This window comes from Monodelphis domestica, chromosome 1 (assembly GCF_027887165.1).
Source record: "Monodelphis domestica isolate mMonDom1 chromosome 1, mMonDom1.pri, whole genome shotgun sequence".
Taxonomy (NCBI): Eukaryota; Metazoa; Chordata; class Mammalia; order Didelphimorphia; family Didelphidae; genus Monodelphis; species Monodelphis domestica.
Window position 1 is genome coordinate 103,361,572 of NC_077227.1, and position 20,446 is coordinate 103,382,017.

General features: G+C 36.6%; 1 protein-coding gene across 1 annotated transcript in view; it reads left to right on the forward strand.

The window, feature by feature from the left end:
• The window catches only part of LOC100027754 (guanylate cyclase 2G-like), a 77,558-nt gene that overhangs the window by 33,655 nt on the left and 23,457 nt on the right, over positions 1-20,446 (forward strand). The window contains exons 13-17 of the mRNA XM_007479021.3: positions 4,560-4,728; positions 7,168-7,323; positions 14,398-14,575; positions 16,448-16,588; positions 17,627-17,819. Coding sequence (XP_007479083.2) covers positions 4,560-4,728; positions 7,168-7,323; positions 14,398-14,575; positions 16,448-16,588; positions 17,627-17,819 — 837 coding nt within the window. The remainder of the gene's footprint in view (positions 1-4,559; positions 4,729-7,167; positions 7,324-14,397; positions 14,576-16,447; positions 16,589-17,626; positions 17,820-20,446) is intronic.

The following is a 20,446-nucleotide window of genomic DNA, read 5'->3' on the forward strand; positions in this document are numbered from 1 at the left end:
TACTCTATACTATGCTGCCCTCTGGGGTTGGTAAGAAGTATTATCTTTCTTCCAGGTTATGGCTTTTTGAGTACTTGAAGACAGTTATGTCCTTTCCCTTCCAGTCTTTTCCAGGCTCCATACATATGCTAGGTTTCTTTAGCTCGTGCTCACTGACATGGATGAGGAGCTTTCTGATGATTTGTCCTCAGCTTGTCACTGTCTTTCCTAAAATGTGTTATCACAAACCAAACATAACACCTTAGAGGTGAGGATAGAGTAATAGGATAGATAATGAATTCCTTGCACCTATAAACATGGCATCTCTTAATGAGGCAGAGGATTACATTAGCTTGTTGTTTTTTCACTTCTGTTGATTCATATTGGGTTTTCAGAGAATTAATCCCCCAGATTTTTTTTCAGATAAACTGTTGCCAGCTATCTATTTCCTATCTTGTAAAATAGATTTCTTGAAACATATGTGTGGTAGGAGCACTAGCCTAACTTCTGCCCACGTGCAGCTAAGGCTCGCTTTTTCATAAATGTATTGAGAACATCCTTGAGACTTGGTTGACTTAGAGGACCAAAGGATTGGACTGTTGACATCACATACTGGTTACCTGACTAAGAAACAGCCACAAGGAGTTCCAGGTAAGCTCAGATACTTGGCTGGAAGAAAAATTATGGGCAACTCAGGCAAGGAACCCTCTCTCAACTGAATCACCTTGAGGTGTGCTTTGTGAATTGTCTTGTTGAATAACCTGCTCCAGCTATAGTTAAATAAGTCTCTTGCTTAGTGACCCATGACTTTTTTTACAATATTGATCTTATAACTAGTAGGGGGATGGTCTTGGAACCAGCCCAGAAACCCAACAGTAAGATTTTACATTAATGATGATGATAATAATAATAATAATAATAATAAAATAATTAAAAAGTATTCATACAGTACTTTTGGTTGACAGAGTACTTTATATATAAGCCCATCTGAGCCTTATAACAACCTTGGAGATTGGTGATATTATTTTCCCCAGATTACAGTTAAGGAAATTGAGGCATGGAAAGATTAAAAAAAATTTTTTTTTTAAATTTACTCAAGTAGCAAGTGTCAGAGATAGTATTTGAGACTCAGGTCTCTTTTTAAAAAAACTCTTATATTGCATCTCAGGATCAATATTGTGCATTGGTTCCAATGCAGAAGAGCAATGAGGGCTAGGTAACTGGAGTTAAGTGATTTGTCCCAGGTCACACAGCTAGGAAGTGTCTGAGGCTAGTTGAATCCAGGACCTCTAAGCCTGGCTCTTTATCCATTGAGCTAGCTATGTGCCCTGCAACAGAATCTTTTAAACATTACTGCCTGGGTTTCAATAATCACAATATAAGCTCTTCCAGACAGAATACTGAAGATGGAGGTCTCCCTATTTTGGACTTAGATTACATCTTGCCATGACCACTGCAACAGGCTGCAAATTGAGTTCCTTGCCTCTTTCCCCCCACTTTAACTTATCTGCCACATAGCCACCATTGTGATTTTTTTAAAGCTCCCTCCAGCTGCTAGTTCCTTCCCTTTAGCTCCTAAATAATCTGATTTTTGTCTTATATGTACCTGCCATATGTATGAACATGATGTCCCTCCTGACTAGATTAGAAACTTCTTGAAATAGGTCAGAGACTATTCTGATGTGATCTTTGTATTTCTAGTACCACACATAATGCCTCATGCATGAGTGGGAATTGAATAAATACTTGGTTTATTGCTTGATTCTTTTGAGAATTGAATGCTCAAACCTGAAGGGAAAAAATCTTGCTCTCAGGGAGCTCACATCCTACTAGAAGGGAAAACATGTATGCAGATAGGTAGTTATCATTTTCTAGTTAAGTTATCTAGAGGCTACTAGGTTATTGTTTTTGTTTTTTTTTTTCTTCAAAGAAATAGAACCTGACTTCTAGTCTCTTTTTCACCATTACTCCTACCTTTGAATTGTCTCATCAACTATTCTTGTCTCCCAATTCATCAGCCTTCTAACTGTTATGATTTGTGCCTTCATTCCATTTCAGCTTAGCTGTACACAGAGATATTAAAGCCTTTCCTTGATCTTTCTGTTATCTGTAACTGTTTATCTTATATCATCTCAACCTTTTAGACCGTTGCCTTATGTATTCTGGAGTCTAGCCAACTGGACCACACACCATTCCCTGTTTGTAACATTCCATATTCTACTTCTGTTCCTCATAGACTGTCTTTTATGTCTCTGATACCATCCTTCCTCATCTCCATGCCTTGGAATATCTAATTCCCTTTAAGTTCCTGTTTAATGGTGATGTCTTACAAAAGGCTGATCCCCATAGTTAATAGAGTTCTCCTCATAAAATTGCTTTGGATTTACTTTGTGGTATAATCACTAACAGTATGCAATACATTTATTGTGTTTACTATGTGCCAAGCACTATACTAAATGTTGGAAATACAAATCAATTTTTTATCATTACTATTTTTAAAATTTTATTTAATTGATTAAGAAAAATTTTCCATGGTTACATGATTCATGTTCTTTCTCTCCCCTCCTACCACCCCCTCCCATAGCCAATTCGTAACTCCACTAGGTTTTACACATATCATTGATCAAGACCTATTTCCATATTATTGATATTTACAGTAGGGTGATCATTTAGAGTCTACATCCCCAATCATATCCCCATCAACCTTTGTGATCAAGCAGTTGTTTTTCTTCTCTGTTTCTACTCCCACAGTTCTTTTTCTGGATGTGGATAGCATCCCTTCTCATAAGTCCCTCAGAATTGTCCTGGATGATTGCATTGCTGCTAGTAGAGAAATCTCTGTACAACATTCTCCTGGTCCTGCTCCTTTCACTCTGCATCAATTCCTGGAGGTCATTCCACTTCACATGGAATTCCTCTACTTTATTATTCCTTTTTGCACAATAGTATTCCATCACCAACATATACCACAGTTTGTTCAGCCATTCCCTAATTGAAGGGCATCCCCTCATTTTCCAATTTTTGGCCACCACAAAGAGCACAGCTATGAATATTCTTGTACAAGTCTTTTTCCTTATCTCTTTGGGGTACAAACCCAGCAGTGCTATGGCTGGATCAAAGGGCAGACAGTCTTTTAGAGCCCTTTGGGCATAGTTCCAATTTGCCATCCAGAATGGTTGGATCAATTCACAACTCCACCAGCAATGAATTAATGTCCTGATTTTGCCATATCCTGAAAATACAAATGAATTTTGAGAGTACTCTCAGAAAGTTGACATTCTTTTGGGGGGGGGAAGACAATACATATAAGAGAGTTCAGCTGCAAGAATGGCAAAGCCCAGGGTTCCTTAGGGTTCTACTGCATGGCAGATAACAGTCCTCAAGATCTGGAAGTCACAATAGTAGGACACATGATAAAACCTAATGGCCCTTAGAATCCAGTGGCAGGGCAAGTGGTAACCCTTAGTTTTTAATCTCTGACTGAAAGGACTGTAGTTGATAAATCGGTTCATCAAAGGATTCTGAATGGAAATGTCAGGCTGTGGTCTTTGAGATAAGGGGCCTTTTGTCAGTTTGTGTCAACCCCACCATCTAGCACCCAGTGATAGGAGCTAGGGTTCACATAGGAAAGTGTGTGTGGTATATACATGTATATGTGACATATATATGTATATATATACACATGCATATATATGCATACTATGTATATAAGAATATAATATCCTCATATATCAATTTCTACATGAATATACACATTTATATGAACACTATACATGTGTGTGTTTTAAATATATGTTAATTTAAAAATATATGTATAATTTATTTCCTCTAGGAAATGACATACAATATTTGAGAGCAAGAGCTCTTGTTTTGTCTTTGCTTTTACTTTGCACATGCTGAATTGAATACAGATCTTACAATACTTTTGTGACAAAGAAAAATAGTCCAAGTATTATAATCTTCATTTCACAGAAAAAAAGGAGTCCTGCCACATAGTTAATAAGAGACACTTTAACTTGGGTTTCTGGTTTCCAAGGTCAGTAATTTTATTATTTAAAGAAATTGCCTGTTAACTTTTTTGGCAAATAAAACAACAATTGACTTTTATTGAGCACTTAAAGGTATTATTTATCCATTGTCCATTTGAGCTGCACAATAAACCAGTGTCATGTTTATTTTGTTCACATTTTACAGAATAGCAAACAGATTCAGGGATATTAAATGACTGGCCCTTGGTGACAGTATCAGAAGCAGGATTTGATGTTGGATCTTCTCAACTCCAAATTCAGCACATAGTTTACTATGCCGCGGTGTCTCATGGCTTCATTTTTTTGTGCTCATTAGGTTGGAATTAGATTGGAATCTTTTTTAGGATGGAGATACCTCTTTCAGTTTCTTTTCTATTCCTTTGTAATACCTGATGCAGTATTTCTTTCCTGTAGGCAGTGACTAAATGACTGCTAGATGAATGACCAGTGATGACCCTTTCCATTCAGTATTTTCTTTTTGTATTTCCCCGGTCATTTTCTGGGAGAGGTAATTTGATACAACTGATCATGTTTTATTTCTACCCCACCCAGGGAATGTTGTTTCTTCATAAAAGCCCATTGAACTCCCATGGCAACCTGAAGCCTTCCAAATGTTTGGTTGATAGTCGAATGCAAGTGAAGCTGTCTGGATTTGGGCTTTGGGAACTGAAGCAGGGAAGAAAGTCAAGATCAAGGGGTGAAAAAAATACTGACTATTCAGGTAATTTATAGAATTTGGACATCCCATGGATCCAGAGTTCCAGGATATTGTTCTTTTCTTCCATCTCTGCTTTCTAGAAGATATATTTGCATGTATACCTGAGCATATGCACACATGTAAGCATGTGCCTTCCTCTTTTCGGTTGATTTCATTTGACTGATATGTGGTGATGTCCTTACCAGAATAAGGAAAATGGTCTTCTCTAAGTGCAGATGAGGCCATTGTACCATATCACTTACCTAACAAGAGTTTATCTAACTTCCTAATGAAAGGGAATCTGCTACCTCCCAAGGTAGCTCATGCTACTTTTGGACAAATCTTTTTATTCAAAAAATTGTTTTTTCTTCCAGCAAGTCCAAATCTGTTTCCATGGAACTTCTACCCACTGTTGCTAGATTTACCTTCTGGGTTTAAGGAGAAAGAAGGCAATCCTTTTTTCTAGGTGAACAATCTTTCAAGCATTTGAAGATATCTATCATGACCTCTCCCCTTTTTAAGTCTTCTTTTCTATAAGCTAAAATTTCAGTTCTTTTGACCAGTTTTCCAATGATATGGTCTTTAGTCCTCTTGACCATCCTAATCATTTTCTTATATATTTGCTCCATTTCATCACCAAGACCTAAAGATTTCCACATTTTTTTCTTCATTCATTTATATTTCATCCATTGGTTAGAACCTTCAGACCGGGCACATAAATGACAAAAAAATATGCACCCAGAAGTCCAGAAATGCAACTCTAGAATTCAGGTGATCAAATCTTCTATCTCCCAACAAAAATTAAGAGTATCTTGCTTATCCCCCTGAGTGGAGTAGCTCTATGTCTCAATAGGATTAATGGATGAGGATGCAGGATAGGTAAGGAGGTGGGGGATAGGATCTGAAATATACAAAAATATTTAAAATACAAAATGATAGATTCTGATTGGGCCAAGTATCTCAGGGGAGGACATACTCTTGAATTCTCTTGAATACTATTCCTTACTCCCTCTCTTCCTTGTTGTCTCTCTTCCTCCTGTCTTTCTTCCTTCCAACAAAGGAAAAGGCTGAGGTCCAGAGATGGAAAATAACTTGCCCTAAGTTATATTGCTGACTCATTAGCATAGGGCTGACCTAAAGCATGAGGCTGACCATTCACATAAAGCTCTCAGGCATGAAGAATTGCAATGCCAACCCTCCTCCTTCCATTGCCTATAAATGCAGACTCCTTTATTGGCATTTCTAGCCCTACATGATTTGGCACAAGCCCAAATTTCCATGTTAATTATACATTAGTTTCCTCAATGCCCCTTATATTCCTATTCCAATTAAACTGGCCTATTTTCTGTAATATGAAATGAAATACTAATAAGTAGTATTTCATCTCCTATCTCCTTGTCTCCATGCCTCTGTATAGGCTATCATTAATACTTCAGAAGTAGTCCTTCCCCCTCTCTACCTCTTAGAATTTTTACCTTCATTCAAAACTGAAATTAGACCTCCTACACACACACACACACACACACACACACACACACACACACACACAGAGATATGGCTTTTCTTTATCCCCCTAGACCGAAATTGCCTCATGCTTATGTTGTCTTTATTTTGTATTGATTTATATATGAACTTAGTATTTCCCTTGAAAGAATGTAACCTTCTATAGGGCAGGGACCATTGGTTTTTGCTTTTGTATCTACAAGGCTTAATACAGTAGTTAATCCATGCTGTCAAACTAAATAAAAGGATTTGTTCTGATGACATTTGATGATCACCATTTTGTTTTCTAGATGCTTATTCTAGGTGTCACAGGAATCAAAATGCCTGTTTCTTAACTGATTGATAATGATGGAGTTCTAGGACTTAACTTCCATTCCTTTTCTTTCATTCTGTCTTGAAAATATCTGATGAACACTGTATTAAATTTCCTCACTAGAAGCTAGATCGATTCTTCATAAATAACTTCCTCTGGTGGTCTTGGGGTGGAAAAATGTGAGGGCCAAAAGAAGGCAGAAAGTGAGATGATCATCCATGGCTTTGGGAAGGTGGCATGGAATCCTTCAGAGATAAAGGAGACATCATGGGATAGGAACTAAAAATACTAGTTTTCTTAATGTCATTTAAGTTGCAGCATGGAGTTATTTTTCTCTCTTGCAAGATTCCTTTCTTCCTGTTATGTTTTCCTCTAGAAAAATAGGCTGAGGGACAGCTAGGTGGCTTAGAGGATTGAGAACCAGGTCTGGAGTTGGGAGGTCCTGGGAGGTCCTTGGACACTTCCTACCTGTGTGACCTGAGCAAGTCACTTAATCCCAAATGCCTAGTCTTTGCTCCTCTTCTGTCTTAGAATTAATACTAAGACAGAAGATAAGGGTTTAAAAAAAGAAAAGGAAAATGGGCTGTAGAGTTCCCCGAGTCATCATAGGTCAGTCATTGTATAATGATTTCCCCCTTGGCTTGCAGAATTCTACTGGACTGCCCCAGAGCTATTACGGCTGGAGGAGCCTCCAACTTGTGGCACCCAGAAAGGAGATATTTATAGTTTTGCTATCCTAATGAAGGAACTTATTTATAATGATCAATGTGGGCCCTTTGGAGACTTAAATAAAGAGGCTGAAGGTAAAGCCTACATGATTTCTTGACTTTTTTTCTCCTATCTTTGTGCACCTTTCTTGTTTCCCTGCTCTGTCTTCTAAAATACTTAACTGGGGGTCGGGTGTGAGGGGAAGGAAGGAGACAGCTGAGTGGTTCAGCGGATTGAGTGTCAGATCTAGAGATGGTAGGTCCTGGGTTCAAATCTGGCATCAGACACTTCCTAGTTGTGTGACCCTGGGAACTTACCCCCCATTGCCTAGCCCTTACCACTCTTCTGCCTTGGAAGCAATACATAGTATTGATTCTAAGGTGGAAGGTGAGGGTTTAAAAAAAATTTTTTTTTTTAACCGGGAAATCAACTGTGAAAGAACATGCTACTCACAATGAGTAGATAGGAAGAAGCTACAATTAGTTCCCAAAGTGCAACAGTTTAATCCAATCAGCAAAGCTAGAAGTAGGGAACAGATGTACTGTATTTTTTCAACATTATTTTTTTATTTGGTCAATTTCAAACATTATTCCTTGGTTAGAAAAATCATATTCTATTCCTCCCACCCTTCCCCTCACCCCTCCCATAGTCGACGTGCAATTCCACTGGGTATTACATGTGCCCTTGATCATAATCCATTTCCATGTTATTGGTGTTTGCATTAGGATAGAGTCTACATCCCCAGCCATATCCCCATCGACCCATGTAATCAAGCAGTTGTTTTTCTTTGTGTTTTTACTCCCACAGTTTTCCCTCTGAATGTGGATAGTGTTCTTTCTCATAGGTTGCTCCAGGTTGTTCAGGATCACTGCATTGCCACTAATGGAGAAGTCCATTACATTCAATTGTACCACAGTGTATCAGTCTCTGTGTATAATATTCTCCTGGTTCTGTTCCCTTCACTGCATCAATTCCTGGAGGTCTTTCCAGTAAACGTGTAATTCCTCCACTTTATTATTCCTTTTAGCACAATAATATTCCATCACCAACATATACCATAATTTGTTCAGCCATTCCCCAATTGAAGGGCATCCTCTCATTTTCCAATTTTTTGCCACCACAATGAGGGCAGCCCTGAATATTCTTGTACATGTATTTTTCCTTATTATCTCTTTGGGAGATGCACTATATTCTTAAACAATTAGTAAGCCACTGTTCTAGCCATTGAGTCAATCCATCCATATTTCTCTCCTTTTCCATCCTTTGAAAGCCCAATTCAAATGCTATCTCCTTCTAAGATCAAAGATGATGATTTAATTTAGTCTAATACTCATTGGAATTTGAACCTCATTCTTTCTTCCCCCTCCTTAATTTTACATTGTACCCTCTATTCTCTTCTCATGTACAATTTTATATTTCAGTCTTTGGGGGATATGTCACATCTCCTTAGTGTAGCATAAAGGAAATATGATGCTGTGAAAAAAGAGCAATAGACTTGAAACCATTAGGTTTCATAATCATTACACATCATGTGACCCCAAAGCAAGACATTTAATTTCTCTGTGTCTCAGTTTTTTCACTGATAAAATAGGAATAATAATATTTTCATCATTTATCTTATAGATTTGTTGGAAGGGAAGCACTTTCAAGTTTATTAGTTAAAGCTCAAAAATATGATTTTAATTAATAATATAGTTAACAGTTATTAATTATATATAAGCTAACAATATTATCTAATCTTTATATCCTCTAACACAATATTTACATAAAATAGGAACATAAATGGTTATTGAACTTAATATCCTCCCTCCTCTTCTCTTCTTTGCTTCAATCAAACAACAATAAAATAACAATTAGGCATTTTAATCAAACAATATTTTAGTGAATTAATTTTTACTGTTTTAACTATTTTAAACATTTTCCCATTTAATTAATTGGATTAATTAACCATAAATCATTAATAATTAGTGACTAATGAATAATATTTAATATAAAAACATGTTTAAGTCAAACAATAGGTATCTTATAATTATACCTATTATGTGTCAGTCATTGTACTAAGTGCTAAGGATAAAAGTACAAAGAATGAAACAATCCATATCTGCAAGGAATTCACCTAGCAGAAGAAACAAGAAATATACATTATATGTATCATATACATCACATATAATTTCTAATATACAGGCACATAAATTATATGAATATAATTACATAATATACTTAAATATAAAATTAATAAATAAAAATACATGTACAAAATATAATAGCTAAATATAAGGTAGTTTGGGAGGGATGACACTAACAATTGAAGGAATCTGGACAGGCTTCATTTAGGAGGTTTCTGAGATTCAACTTAAGGATAAAGAAGGAGTTTATGAGGTTCTTTCAAAAGAATGATATCAATACAGCTTCAAACAATTATATACAGAAATAAAGGCAGAAGGGCAGTTTGGTGGCTCATTAGATAGAGTATGGCCTGAGATGGGAAGTCCTAAGTTCAAATGTGGTTCAAAAGTCTTCTTAGCTGTGTGACCCTAGGCAAGTCATTTAATCCCAGTTGCCTAGCCCTTACTGCCTTTTTGCCTTGGAATTGATACTTAGTTTCAGTTCCAAGACAGAAAGTAAGGTTGTTGTTGTTGTTGTTGTTTTAAACTAAAGGCAGACCTAAATAATTGGGGGGGGGGGAATTGTGCATGAATCAGATAAGTTAATATAATAAAAATGAAAATACTAATCTAAATTGGTTTACTTATTCAATGCATCATTAATTAAACTACCAAAGGATTATTACTTTATAAAAACTAGAATAAATAATAACAAATTCATGTGGAAGGAAAAAAAATTTATGAATCTCAAGTTAAATAATGAAAAGCAATGAGAATAAAGAGTCTAACATTTCCAGATCTCAAAATATACTATAAAGCAGTTATTACTAAAATAGTTTGGTATTAGCTAAGAAGGGACAGGTAGGGAGATCAGCAGTTAGAGCACTAGATCTGGAGATAGGAAGACAGCTTCCTGACCTTAAATCTAAGCTCAGATACATACAAGATATATGACCCTGGGCAAGTCACTTAACTCTATTTGCCTTAGTTTTCCTCATCTTTAAAATGAACTAGAGAAGAAAATGGCAAACTATTCCAATATCTTTGCCAGGTATACTTACTCCAAATGGAGTCATAAATAGTAACATATGACTACAACAATTGAACAACAAAAATTAGTTAAGAAACAAGGAGATTGGTCAGTGGAACAGATTATGTATATAATACAGAAATAAGTGTATCTAAAAAGTAGTTATTTGATAAACAACCCCACTCCCACAGCCAAGAATTAAAAAGTCAATATTTATATGACACTTTAAAGTTTGCAAAGTGCTTTACATAAATTATTCTCTCATTTGGTACTCAAAACCCTTTGAGGTAGGTGCTATTATTACCTTCATTTTATAAACAGGGAAACTAAAGCTAAGAGAAGTTATGTGACTCACCTGGATCACAAAACTAGTAAGTGTCTAAGGCATGTTTTGAACTCAGGTCTTCCTGATTATCCATTCTACTACCTAGGTTTCCCTGACAGTTCAACATTTTTTGTCTTATTACTTCATCCCTGGAATATTGCAATAGTCTTCTGGTTTGTCTCCTTGCCTCATGTGTCTTCCCAATCCAGTCCATCCTCCTTGGGACTGCCAAAGTGCTCTTCCCTAAGCTCAGGTGTGACTTTGTCATCTCCTTACTAAATAAACTCTAATGGCTTCCAATTCAGGAGCAAGTAGAAAAATCATTTCTTTGATTTTCAAAGTCCTTTATGATCTGGATCCTTCCTATCTTTCCAGTTTTATCAAATTTTCCTTTCCTCTGTGTACTCTGTGATGCAGTGATACTGGCCTCTTTTATATACGTAAGATACTCTGTCTCCAGACTGCATTTTTGCTAGTTGTACCCCATGTTTGTGAAGCTCTCCTTGTCTCTGCCTTCTGGCTTCACTGGATTCCTTCAAGTCAGTTAAAAATCCACCTTTTGCATGAAGTCTTTCCCTATTTTCCTCCAACTGACCATTTCTATATCTTGTGTGTGCATGCTGTCTCTCTTATTAGAATAGGAGGTCCTTGAGATCAAGAATATTTTTGCTTTTCTTTATTATATTTATTATCTCTAGTGCAGTGCTTGGCACACAACAGGTGCTTAATGAATGCTTTTAACTGACTATGTATAATCAGAACTTTGACTTAAGATCAAAATCAATCCTAAATTAGCAGAAAGGATTCAAATTAGATTAAACCTACTCAAGATTGATCTATTTAAGCAATCTCAAAAAAATGGGAAATGGATTATAGAAAAGACTTGGACACATTGCCATTTCCTAAGGAAGTTTAACACATCAATTATTTGCCACAAGAAGGAAAACAAAAACAAAACTCTAAAAACTGCTTCACTCAGCCAAAACTTGATTTTCCTGCAAAGTGAAGGGATATGGCAGCTACCTTTATAAACTTCTTTAGGATCATAGTGGACCATTATATATAGCATCACCTCAAAAAAAAAAAACAGCTATGAGAAGACATCAGTAGTGGGAATAAATTTATTGAAACCCTGGCAAAGGATCCAAGTAGGTCATATTATTCCAAGATCACTTAAGAATGAAAATGAGAACAGGTCAATGAATAAGTGAGATAGAGAGATTAGGTAGGCTTAGGAGGAGAAGTGTGCTGGATTTTCATTGGGGAAAAATTTAAGTCCTTTTTTTTGTCTCATATCTTCTCTCTGAAACAAAGATCTACCTTTTAGCACCAGTATTCTTCAGGCAATTCTAATGGCTGCAAGTCATGAAATACCAGTCTCCCGAAAATCCAAAACCAAATATGTAGGTCACTGGTAGAGAGGCATATGGTGTAGGTTGCAAAAATTACTAATAAAAATTGTGCATAAGTGGCATAAAATATTTCAACAGCTGTAAAATATTTCATTAGCTGTATATGTGACAAGACTTATAGGGGAGCCAATCATGTAGCAAGGGCTAATTGATGGAGGGCTCACACATTTTATTGGTAAAAGTCAGATGTCAAGAGGGACAAAAAGAAAGAAACCCAAGTGCATATTGGGTCAACCCTTTTGGAGGATTTACATTAAGATATTGATAAGAATCATATAATATGAGAAGGTATGCATGGATTATAATTTTCACAGATCCACTGAAGTATGGAAGAAGTGTCCCGACAAGAAATTTTTCAGTTCAGGAGCCTCTCACTCTGTTTTAAAGCCAATTTAAGATATTTAAATTTAAATAGCCCTTGATTAATGAAAGGAAATGGAGGTGAGAATGTTGAAAAGTCATTGAAATTTTGTTTTGGAAAACAGGTTTCTACTATTAACTCACTATATGGTTAAGCCACTCCAACCATTTGAACTTCACTCTCCTCATTTGGAAAAAGAAGTTAGTTTCTAGATGGTTTCTAAAGTCCTTTCTAGGTCTAACATTCTTTTATTCTACATAAACATAGGCATGTATGCTCTCTCTGTCTCTGTTTCTGTCTTTGTCTCTCTATCTCTCTGTCTCTCTGTCCCTTTCTCTCCCCCCCACCCCCATGTTAAACCACCAAAAAACTCATTCTTATTGTTGGTAGCCAGGGAGCTGGTGGGGTAAGGGAGGAGAGAAATCTATTTGCTTTAGTTTAATGGTAAACAGGATGCAGATTATTTATGACAAGATTCATAATGCCCTTCCAATGTTTCTACTCCAAAAGAGCACCTTAGATAACAGACTTCTTTAAGTGTGACCAAAATAAAGTTAGATAAATAAAAATATTTTGCTGCACACTTAATCATTAAAGACAATTTCAGGAAGAAGTCATAAGTGTTCTCTGAAGTCAGACACCCCCATAATAATAATGGGCTTCCCAGACATTTTAGACTTTGGGTGTGATTTTGCATTCAAATTTTTATTTTTCTTTGTTCTATTTTATCTAATAGAACTGAGCATAAGATAGTAGAAGAGGTAATCATGGAATAATGATTTCTTTTCTTGATCTGTATTAGTTACTATTGTAAGGCAACAATAGATGGCTTCATCTAAAATTCCTCCTCCTGCAGTTTAAATGAAATATAATTACCTGCTGGATCATTGTTTCAGACACATTTTATTCTGTTAATGGATGCATTTTCTCAAAACAATATTTTCACCCCAGTGTGCTGTCAGTTAGAAAGCTTAATAAATTGCTCATGGGAATTCATAATTGAAGAGGAGAAAGAAGCTGAGATAAATGGAATATGGCAATATTTTTTGTTAAGTGAATTTGTGTTTAAGATTCTACATAAGGTGCTACAGGAAGGATAAAAAACTAAAATGAAAGAAACTGTTGTTGGGGACTTTCAGTGCAAAGACCTTTAAACTATTCCACATTTATATCAATGCATTTCAATTTAATAAAAAAATGTATAGACCCAAACTTACAAAAGAGCTTCTTATATTAGTTATGAAAGATTTCTTCATTGCCAGGAGTTGCCTTTTAAGTAGTTAAGTGAATTCAACAAGTATTAGTTAATTATTAAATGTGTACCAGGTATTATACAAGATATTGTATAGTCTAGTACTATATAGTAAGACAAAAATAAAATAGTCCTTCCTTAAGGGATCTTACATTCTATAGGAGGAAAACAACATGCACACACAAAAAAAAATACAAAATTTCTACAAAATAATTTCTTGGAAGAAGTCATCGACCAAATCACAAGGACAATTTATTAACAATAGAACATTGGTTCTAGTGGACTCAATAGAAGGGTAGGCTAGGACATGGGAGGGATGTTGTTGACATAGATGGGCATAAAAGAATGGGGATAGTGGCTAGTAAAGATAGCTTTAGCCTAGGTAACTATAAACTTAACACCTCAGGATTCCTGAGTGGGTCAAGGCATTCCATTTACAGTGGAAATTGTGTTATTTTATCAATCATTGAGCAATAGATGGAAATTGAAGGGTGAGAGTATTCATGTTGTGGCAGGACAAGTGAATCGCTAGTTCTACTTGATGATAAAAGCAGGGGTGAAATGTTTGGGGTGCTCAACTACCAAAGCCTAGCAGACATAATAATTGAAGACATTCCACTCACAAATCATAAAGATAGTAAATTCCTAAAATTTATGAGTATCTATACCCCAATTGAATTGCAGAAATCATTAATAAAATCAAAGATCCCACTGCTGCTGTTCCCCTGAGGCCAAACCTGTTAAGGGAAAAGTGTAACGAGAAAGTTATAGCCATGTTGAGGAATTGTTGGGATGAATCACCAGAGAAAAGACCAACATTTTCCCAAGTCAAGAGAACCTTAAGAGAAGCCAGTCCAGAAGGGTAAGTCTGTCAACTTTTTGTCAGGTGTTTTACAAAATTATCCTAAAAACTAAATATTGGTAGTGATTTGGGCAAAAAAGGTCCAAGGGGAATGACTAGTGACCTACTATCTTAGGATGGGAATAATTAACTTAGAACATCCAAGTTCTAGGATTTCTTAGCTTGAAAATAACTGCTTCAAGGGCAGCTAGGTAGCATAGTAGACAGAATGCGCCAGGCTTAGAGTCAGGAGAATCTGAGTTCAAATTTGACCTCAGACTCTTCCTAGCTGTGTGACCACAGTGGGAAAGTCCTTTAATCCTGGTTGCTTATCTTTTTCTGCTCTTCTGTTTTAGACTTAATATTAAAATAGAAGATAAGTTAAAAAAAAAAAAAGAATTGCTTCAACTTATGCTTTATTTGACTCACTTAGCTATTCCTACAAAGCAGGCAATGAGTCAGTAGAAAGAGTACTGACCTGGGAATTAAGTGACCTGGGTTCTAATTTGGACTCTGGCACTAATCTTCTCTGTTACCTTTGGCAAAGTTGGGCCTAGGTTCCTCTTTTTTTTTTTTAATTTTTATTTAATTGATTAATTTAGAGTATTTTCCCAGGATTACAAAAATCATGTTCTTTTCCTCTCCTCCCCCAAACTCCCTCCCATAGCCAACATACAATTCCACTGGGTTTTACATGTGTCATTGGTCAAGACCTATTTCCATATTATTAATATTTACACTAGGGTCTATAACCCCAATCATATCCCCATCGACCCATGTGATCAAGTAGTTGTTTTTCTTCTGTGTTTCTATTCCCACAGTTCTTCCTCTGCACGTGGATAGCGTTCTTTCTCATAAAGTCCTTCAGAACTGTCCTGGATCACTGCATTGCTACTCGTAGAGAAGTTCATTATGTTCGATTGTACCACAGTGTATCAGTCTCTGTGTACCTAGTTTCCTCTTTTATAAAAGGAAGAGAGTAGAATGAGATTGTCTTTCTGGTCCCTTTCAGCCTTAATATTCTATGAATCTGAGTAGAACAAGGAGAACAACTTAGATCATCAAGTAGTTGGTTAGGTGCCTACTGGGTGCCAGGAAATGTGCTATAATACAAATAAAGTAAGAAAAAATAATTTTTTTAATTGTAAAGACAAGCAATTTTGAGTTAAAAACTCTGACACAATGAATGACAATTGAAGAGGACTGAAGAGAAAGTCATCTACCTACCTCCTAATACACAGGGGACATAGTGCAGAATGCTACATATATTTTTGGGATAGGGCCAATATAGGAATTTTGTTTGCTGTATTATGAGTATTTTGGCAAGAATTTTCTTTTTACAAAGGGAAGATGGAAGGAAGAGAAAACAGATTTTTGCTATTTGAAAAAAAAAGAACATTCTATGAGTCTGAGATCTGAAGGTATAGGAACCCCAAATATAGTTAATCTGTATAGGAAGGTTTAGTGGAGTCAAATAGATGAGTCTCACCTCACCCTACCTCCCATCTGTAGAACCCTGGGTTAATGAAGTTAGGGATGGGCCTCACCTATTTGTCCACATTACGTAATAATGATCAGAAATGAACCTACTTCCAGAGTGAATGTACAAGTTCTGTAATAGCTGTTGAGTCTTATTGGTAACTTCTTAGACTGGGAGGGCCAATGAAGATAAGCTTGACATATAGTGTGGTATAAATGGAAGAGATCATAGAGATGAAAAATAATTTTACAAATGCAGAAACTCAACCAATCCCTACTGTTATTCTGTTGCATGGTACATCTGGAAAATCCCTAAAGGGGAAGATATTTTCTTGGGTTGTATTATTGCTACCTGGGTTTCCCTGGGATTGCTGACTTCTTTGTAAAGATCTTACTATTTAAATCCTTTCAAAGCCATGTGAGCATCCTGGACAGCATGGTGAACAAGCTAGAGAAGTATGCCAACCATCTGGAGGAGGTGGTGGAAGAGAGGACCACCCAGCTAATGTCTGAGAAGAAAAAGATACACACGCTTCTATCTACTATGTTGCCCAGGTAATTATGAGCTTAGCACGTACAGAATTTTGCTCTTTACAAGTATCAACATTTTCATCTAAATCTGATCGAAGAGACCTCATGAAATATGAAGCACTTATTTTTCCATTCCATATGAGGAGGCTAAGGCCTCCTAGGAAGGTCCTGTGGATATTATCTACATTTAGGTAGGATGTGTAAAGAGGAATATAAAGAAAGAATCCCTGGTTAAAAACTTGGCTGTGCTTATACTTTGGGTATATTTTTGCAGGGAAATAATTTTAACCTTAAAATCCCATATACATGTGCCTTGTTGTTATTATCATCGTGGTTTCTGTCCAGCATTTAATCCATAATTTTATGAGGTACATAACTGTAGTGTTTGATAATCTTTAGTGGAAAACCCAGCAGCATGAACTACACCACTAGAGGACAGTCTAACTTCATAAATCTAGTCATTAATGTAGCCACAGAAATGTGTATTTGTTCTGGGCTCTCTGCAGAATGTGCTTCCAGCTGAATGTTCTAAATCTAGATCCTCTTTCTTTTGTTTATTTGTCAAATATGAATGTGCTACATTAGCAGTTAGCAATGTCTTACGTGTTTTCATTTAAAATCTCTTGCCCTCCTTGCCCCAACAAAAGAAACTGGGAATGCTGGCTTGTGTGTGATTGATTGAAACAAAAATATTGACTTGTGTGCCTGTATGTGACTGGATTGCCACACTGTCTTCTATTATTGGAAAATGAGCTTTTCAAAAGGGATGTGATCAATAGGAGAGCCTGTGTTGTCTTAGGGAGGAAACTTTTCTGTAAAAGCTTTTTCTTCATGGTCTTTTGTTGAAAGTCCCATTTCCAAAGAGCCATTCTGAGAGAGGATGACTACTATCTCCACGACTACCAAGTGCTCTAACTCAAAACAAATTTCATTAATTTAACAGATAATGTGAGCATGTATATATGTAAAGTACCACAGATTAGAGTAACATGGTATGATTTGATATAGATAAAGAAAAGGTTATTTCTATGACAGTATCTATTCTCACTCCCCCCATTTCAGCTTCATTGGGGAGCAGCTGATGGCTGGGAGATCTGTGGAGCCAGAACAATTTGATTCTGTGACTATCTTTTTCTCTGACATCGTTGGATTTACAAAGCTGTGTTCCCTCAGCACCCCCTTGCAAGTTGTTGGTCTCCTCAATGACCTGTACAGTTTATTTGACAATATTATTAAAACATATGATGTCTATAAGGTGAGTTATCCCACTTCTAGATTGAGAGGAAATGCTTGCTGTTCTTTGGATGAGGTATGAATGGGAGCCTGAAGCACTAGCCAACTCAATTACAGTGAGCCCTCCATCTCAGGGTTAGAAATCTGGCCCCATTCCTTGTCAGAGTCTATATTTGACCTCTGTTTAATTTCTTAGACAGGTTTTGATTAATAACAGAAGTTTATGCTTGTCAAGCCTCATTGGTTGAGCTCTGACTTCTCTTTCTTTCTTTCTACTATTTCTGAAAGAGGTTTAACATTGCCCTTAGCAAGTTCCATTTTTCCCTTTTGGCTAATCATACTGTTTTGTTTTTTGGTTTGATTTACATGATGGGTATGTTAGTTAACTTTTCTGAGATAGGGCAGAATAATAATATGGGGTATTTCTTTGCCTTTAGTTTACTATTCATGTGGTCCTTTAGATGGAATCTAATACTAATAATGTCCAGGTACAGTGGAAATTCATTTCAGGGGAATAAAGAGAAGAAATCAGGGCTAAAACACACATATCTTGGTAGGGAGGGAAATGACTAGATGACAGAATTCGTTGGAAGGTGATGAAAGATAGGTTTATAGTTTGATTAACCAGGAAAGGAACAAATATGTATTAAGCACTTTGCAAATGTTATATAATTTGGTCCTTAAACAACTCTGTGATTTAAGTGTTTTTTTTTTTTTAAACCCTTACCTTACGTCTTGGAGTCAATACTGTGTATTGGCTCCAAGGCAGAAGAGTGGTAAGGGCAAGGCAATGGGGGTCAAGTGACTTGCCCAGGGTCACACAGCTGGGAAGTGTCTGAGGCCAGATTTGAACCTAGGACCTCCCATCTCTAGGCCTGACTCTCAATCCACTGAGCCACCCAGCGGCCCCCTGAGTTAAGTGTTATTATGTGCTTCCTGATTTTTTGGAATATGATAGATATTTGGGATCTGAGTCCAGTTTTATATGTGTAGGAGAGGTCTCAGTTGACTTCCATAATAAGAAAAGCTCTACCAGTTAAATCCTGGGGGCATCAGATGTTGCAAACATCCCAGAGCATTATACCAGTCTTTGTCCAACAGTGGGAGTATTTATAGCTATAAGATTTAAGGGCTCTTTGCTGGTGTTTTTTAAGCTGTCCTATTATACAGACAGTTCTTGGTTTATGAAAATTTGCATTGTGCAAATTCGATTTTTCTAAAGAATTCTGAAGGGCATGGGGAAATATGATAGAAACATGTATGGAGAGAATTGGGTGGGGGGGAGCATACCTGCAATTTGTTCCTGATTTTCATGGTTTTGATGAAACTTTGAAGAAGTAACAAGGTTATAAAATTAGCACAAGAATTAGAACTAGAAGTGAATGAGAGAGATGTGGAAGAGCTGATCCAGTCTCATGGAGAAGAATTGTGCAATGAGGATCTGATTAAGCTGCTAGCTACAAAGATTGCAGAAGAAGAAAGGGAAGCTACAGAACCCAAGGCTGACTCAAAAGGTTCATGACAAAACAGTTGGCAGAAGCATTTCATCATTGGAGTGAATTTTTTCTTATGTTGAATAGATGAATCCAAATACTTCAAAGAATAGTTGAAGATAATATTGCTTGCTATTGTTAGATATATAAGGAAAAAAGAGAGTCACTGTCCAAACATCTCTTGATAGGTTCATTTAAAAAAAAATAGTTGCACAGCCAGAAATAAGAGCTAGAAATTTGCTATACACATTGTACAGAGTTTATCATGAACTTTACCTTAATTTCAAATTTCTGTTTTTAAAATCATGGTCCAGTATTTATTTATTTGTTTGTTTGTTTATTTTTTAAACCCTTACCTTCCATCTTGGAGTCAATTGGCTCCAAGCAGAAGAGTGGTAAGGGCTAGGCAATGGGGGTCAAGTGACTTGCCCAGGGTCACACAGCTGGGAAGTGTCTGAGGCCAGATTTGAACCTAGGACCTCTGGTCTCTAGGCCTGACTCTCAATCTATTGAGCCACCCAGCTGCCCCCATGGTCCAGTATTTAATATGTCTACATTTTAGTGTATTTTGTGACTTGAGTAAAGGTACTATTTTGAATATGCCTTTTTTAGGCTAAGTGAAATGGGTGGGGAGGAGCAATTTGGCATTACATAAAAATTGCTTCACATAGAGGTCCACAGAATGGCCCATTTTTGTAAAGTAGCAGAAGTGATTGAATTAGAAAGAGGCACAAATAATGAGCCAGATGCCTCTTTGTTTTTGTAGCAGTGTGATTGCAGGAGACAGGTGATTGGGGGTGACTTTCCCCCCATATCTGTGTTTATGTGGTTCCTTATGTTGTATGGATCATTGGGATTTTGCCAGAACACACTACAAACAGTGTTTGCCAGAACACACTACAAATTGCCTGAAGTCTAAGACATGGAGAAGAGAGAAGGATAGTGGTGGTGGTAAGTCTGTATCACAGATAAGGCCAGTAACTGCTATTATTGCCTGTAAGTTCTGGAGCCTGCCCTATTCTTTTGAGCACGCTTATTTTGGACACTGGTGAAGAACCCTGACACAGATTAAGGATCCCATCAGTACAGTATTCTATCTGTAGAAGGCTAAAAAATAATGCAAATTTCTATTATAGTGACTCCAAAATTTAAGGAT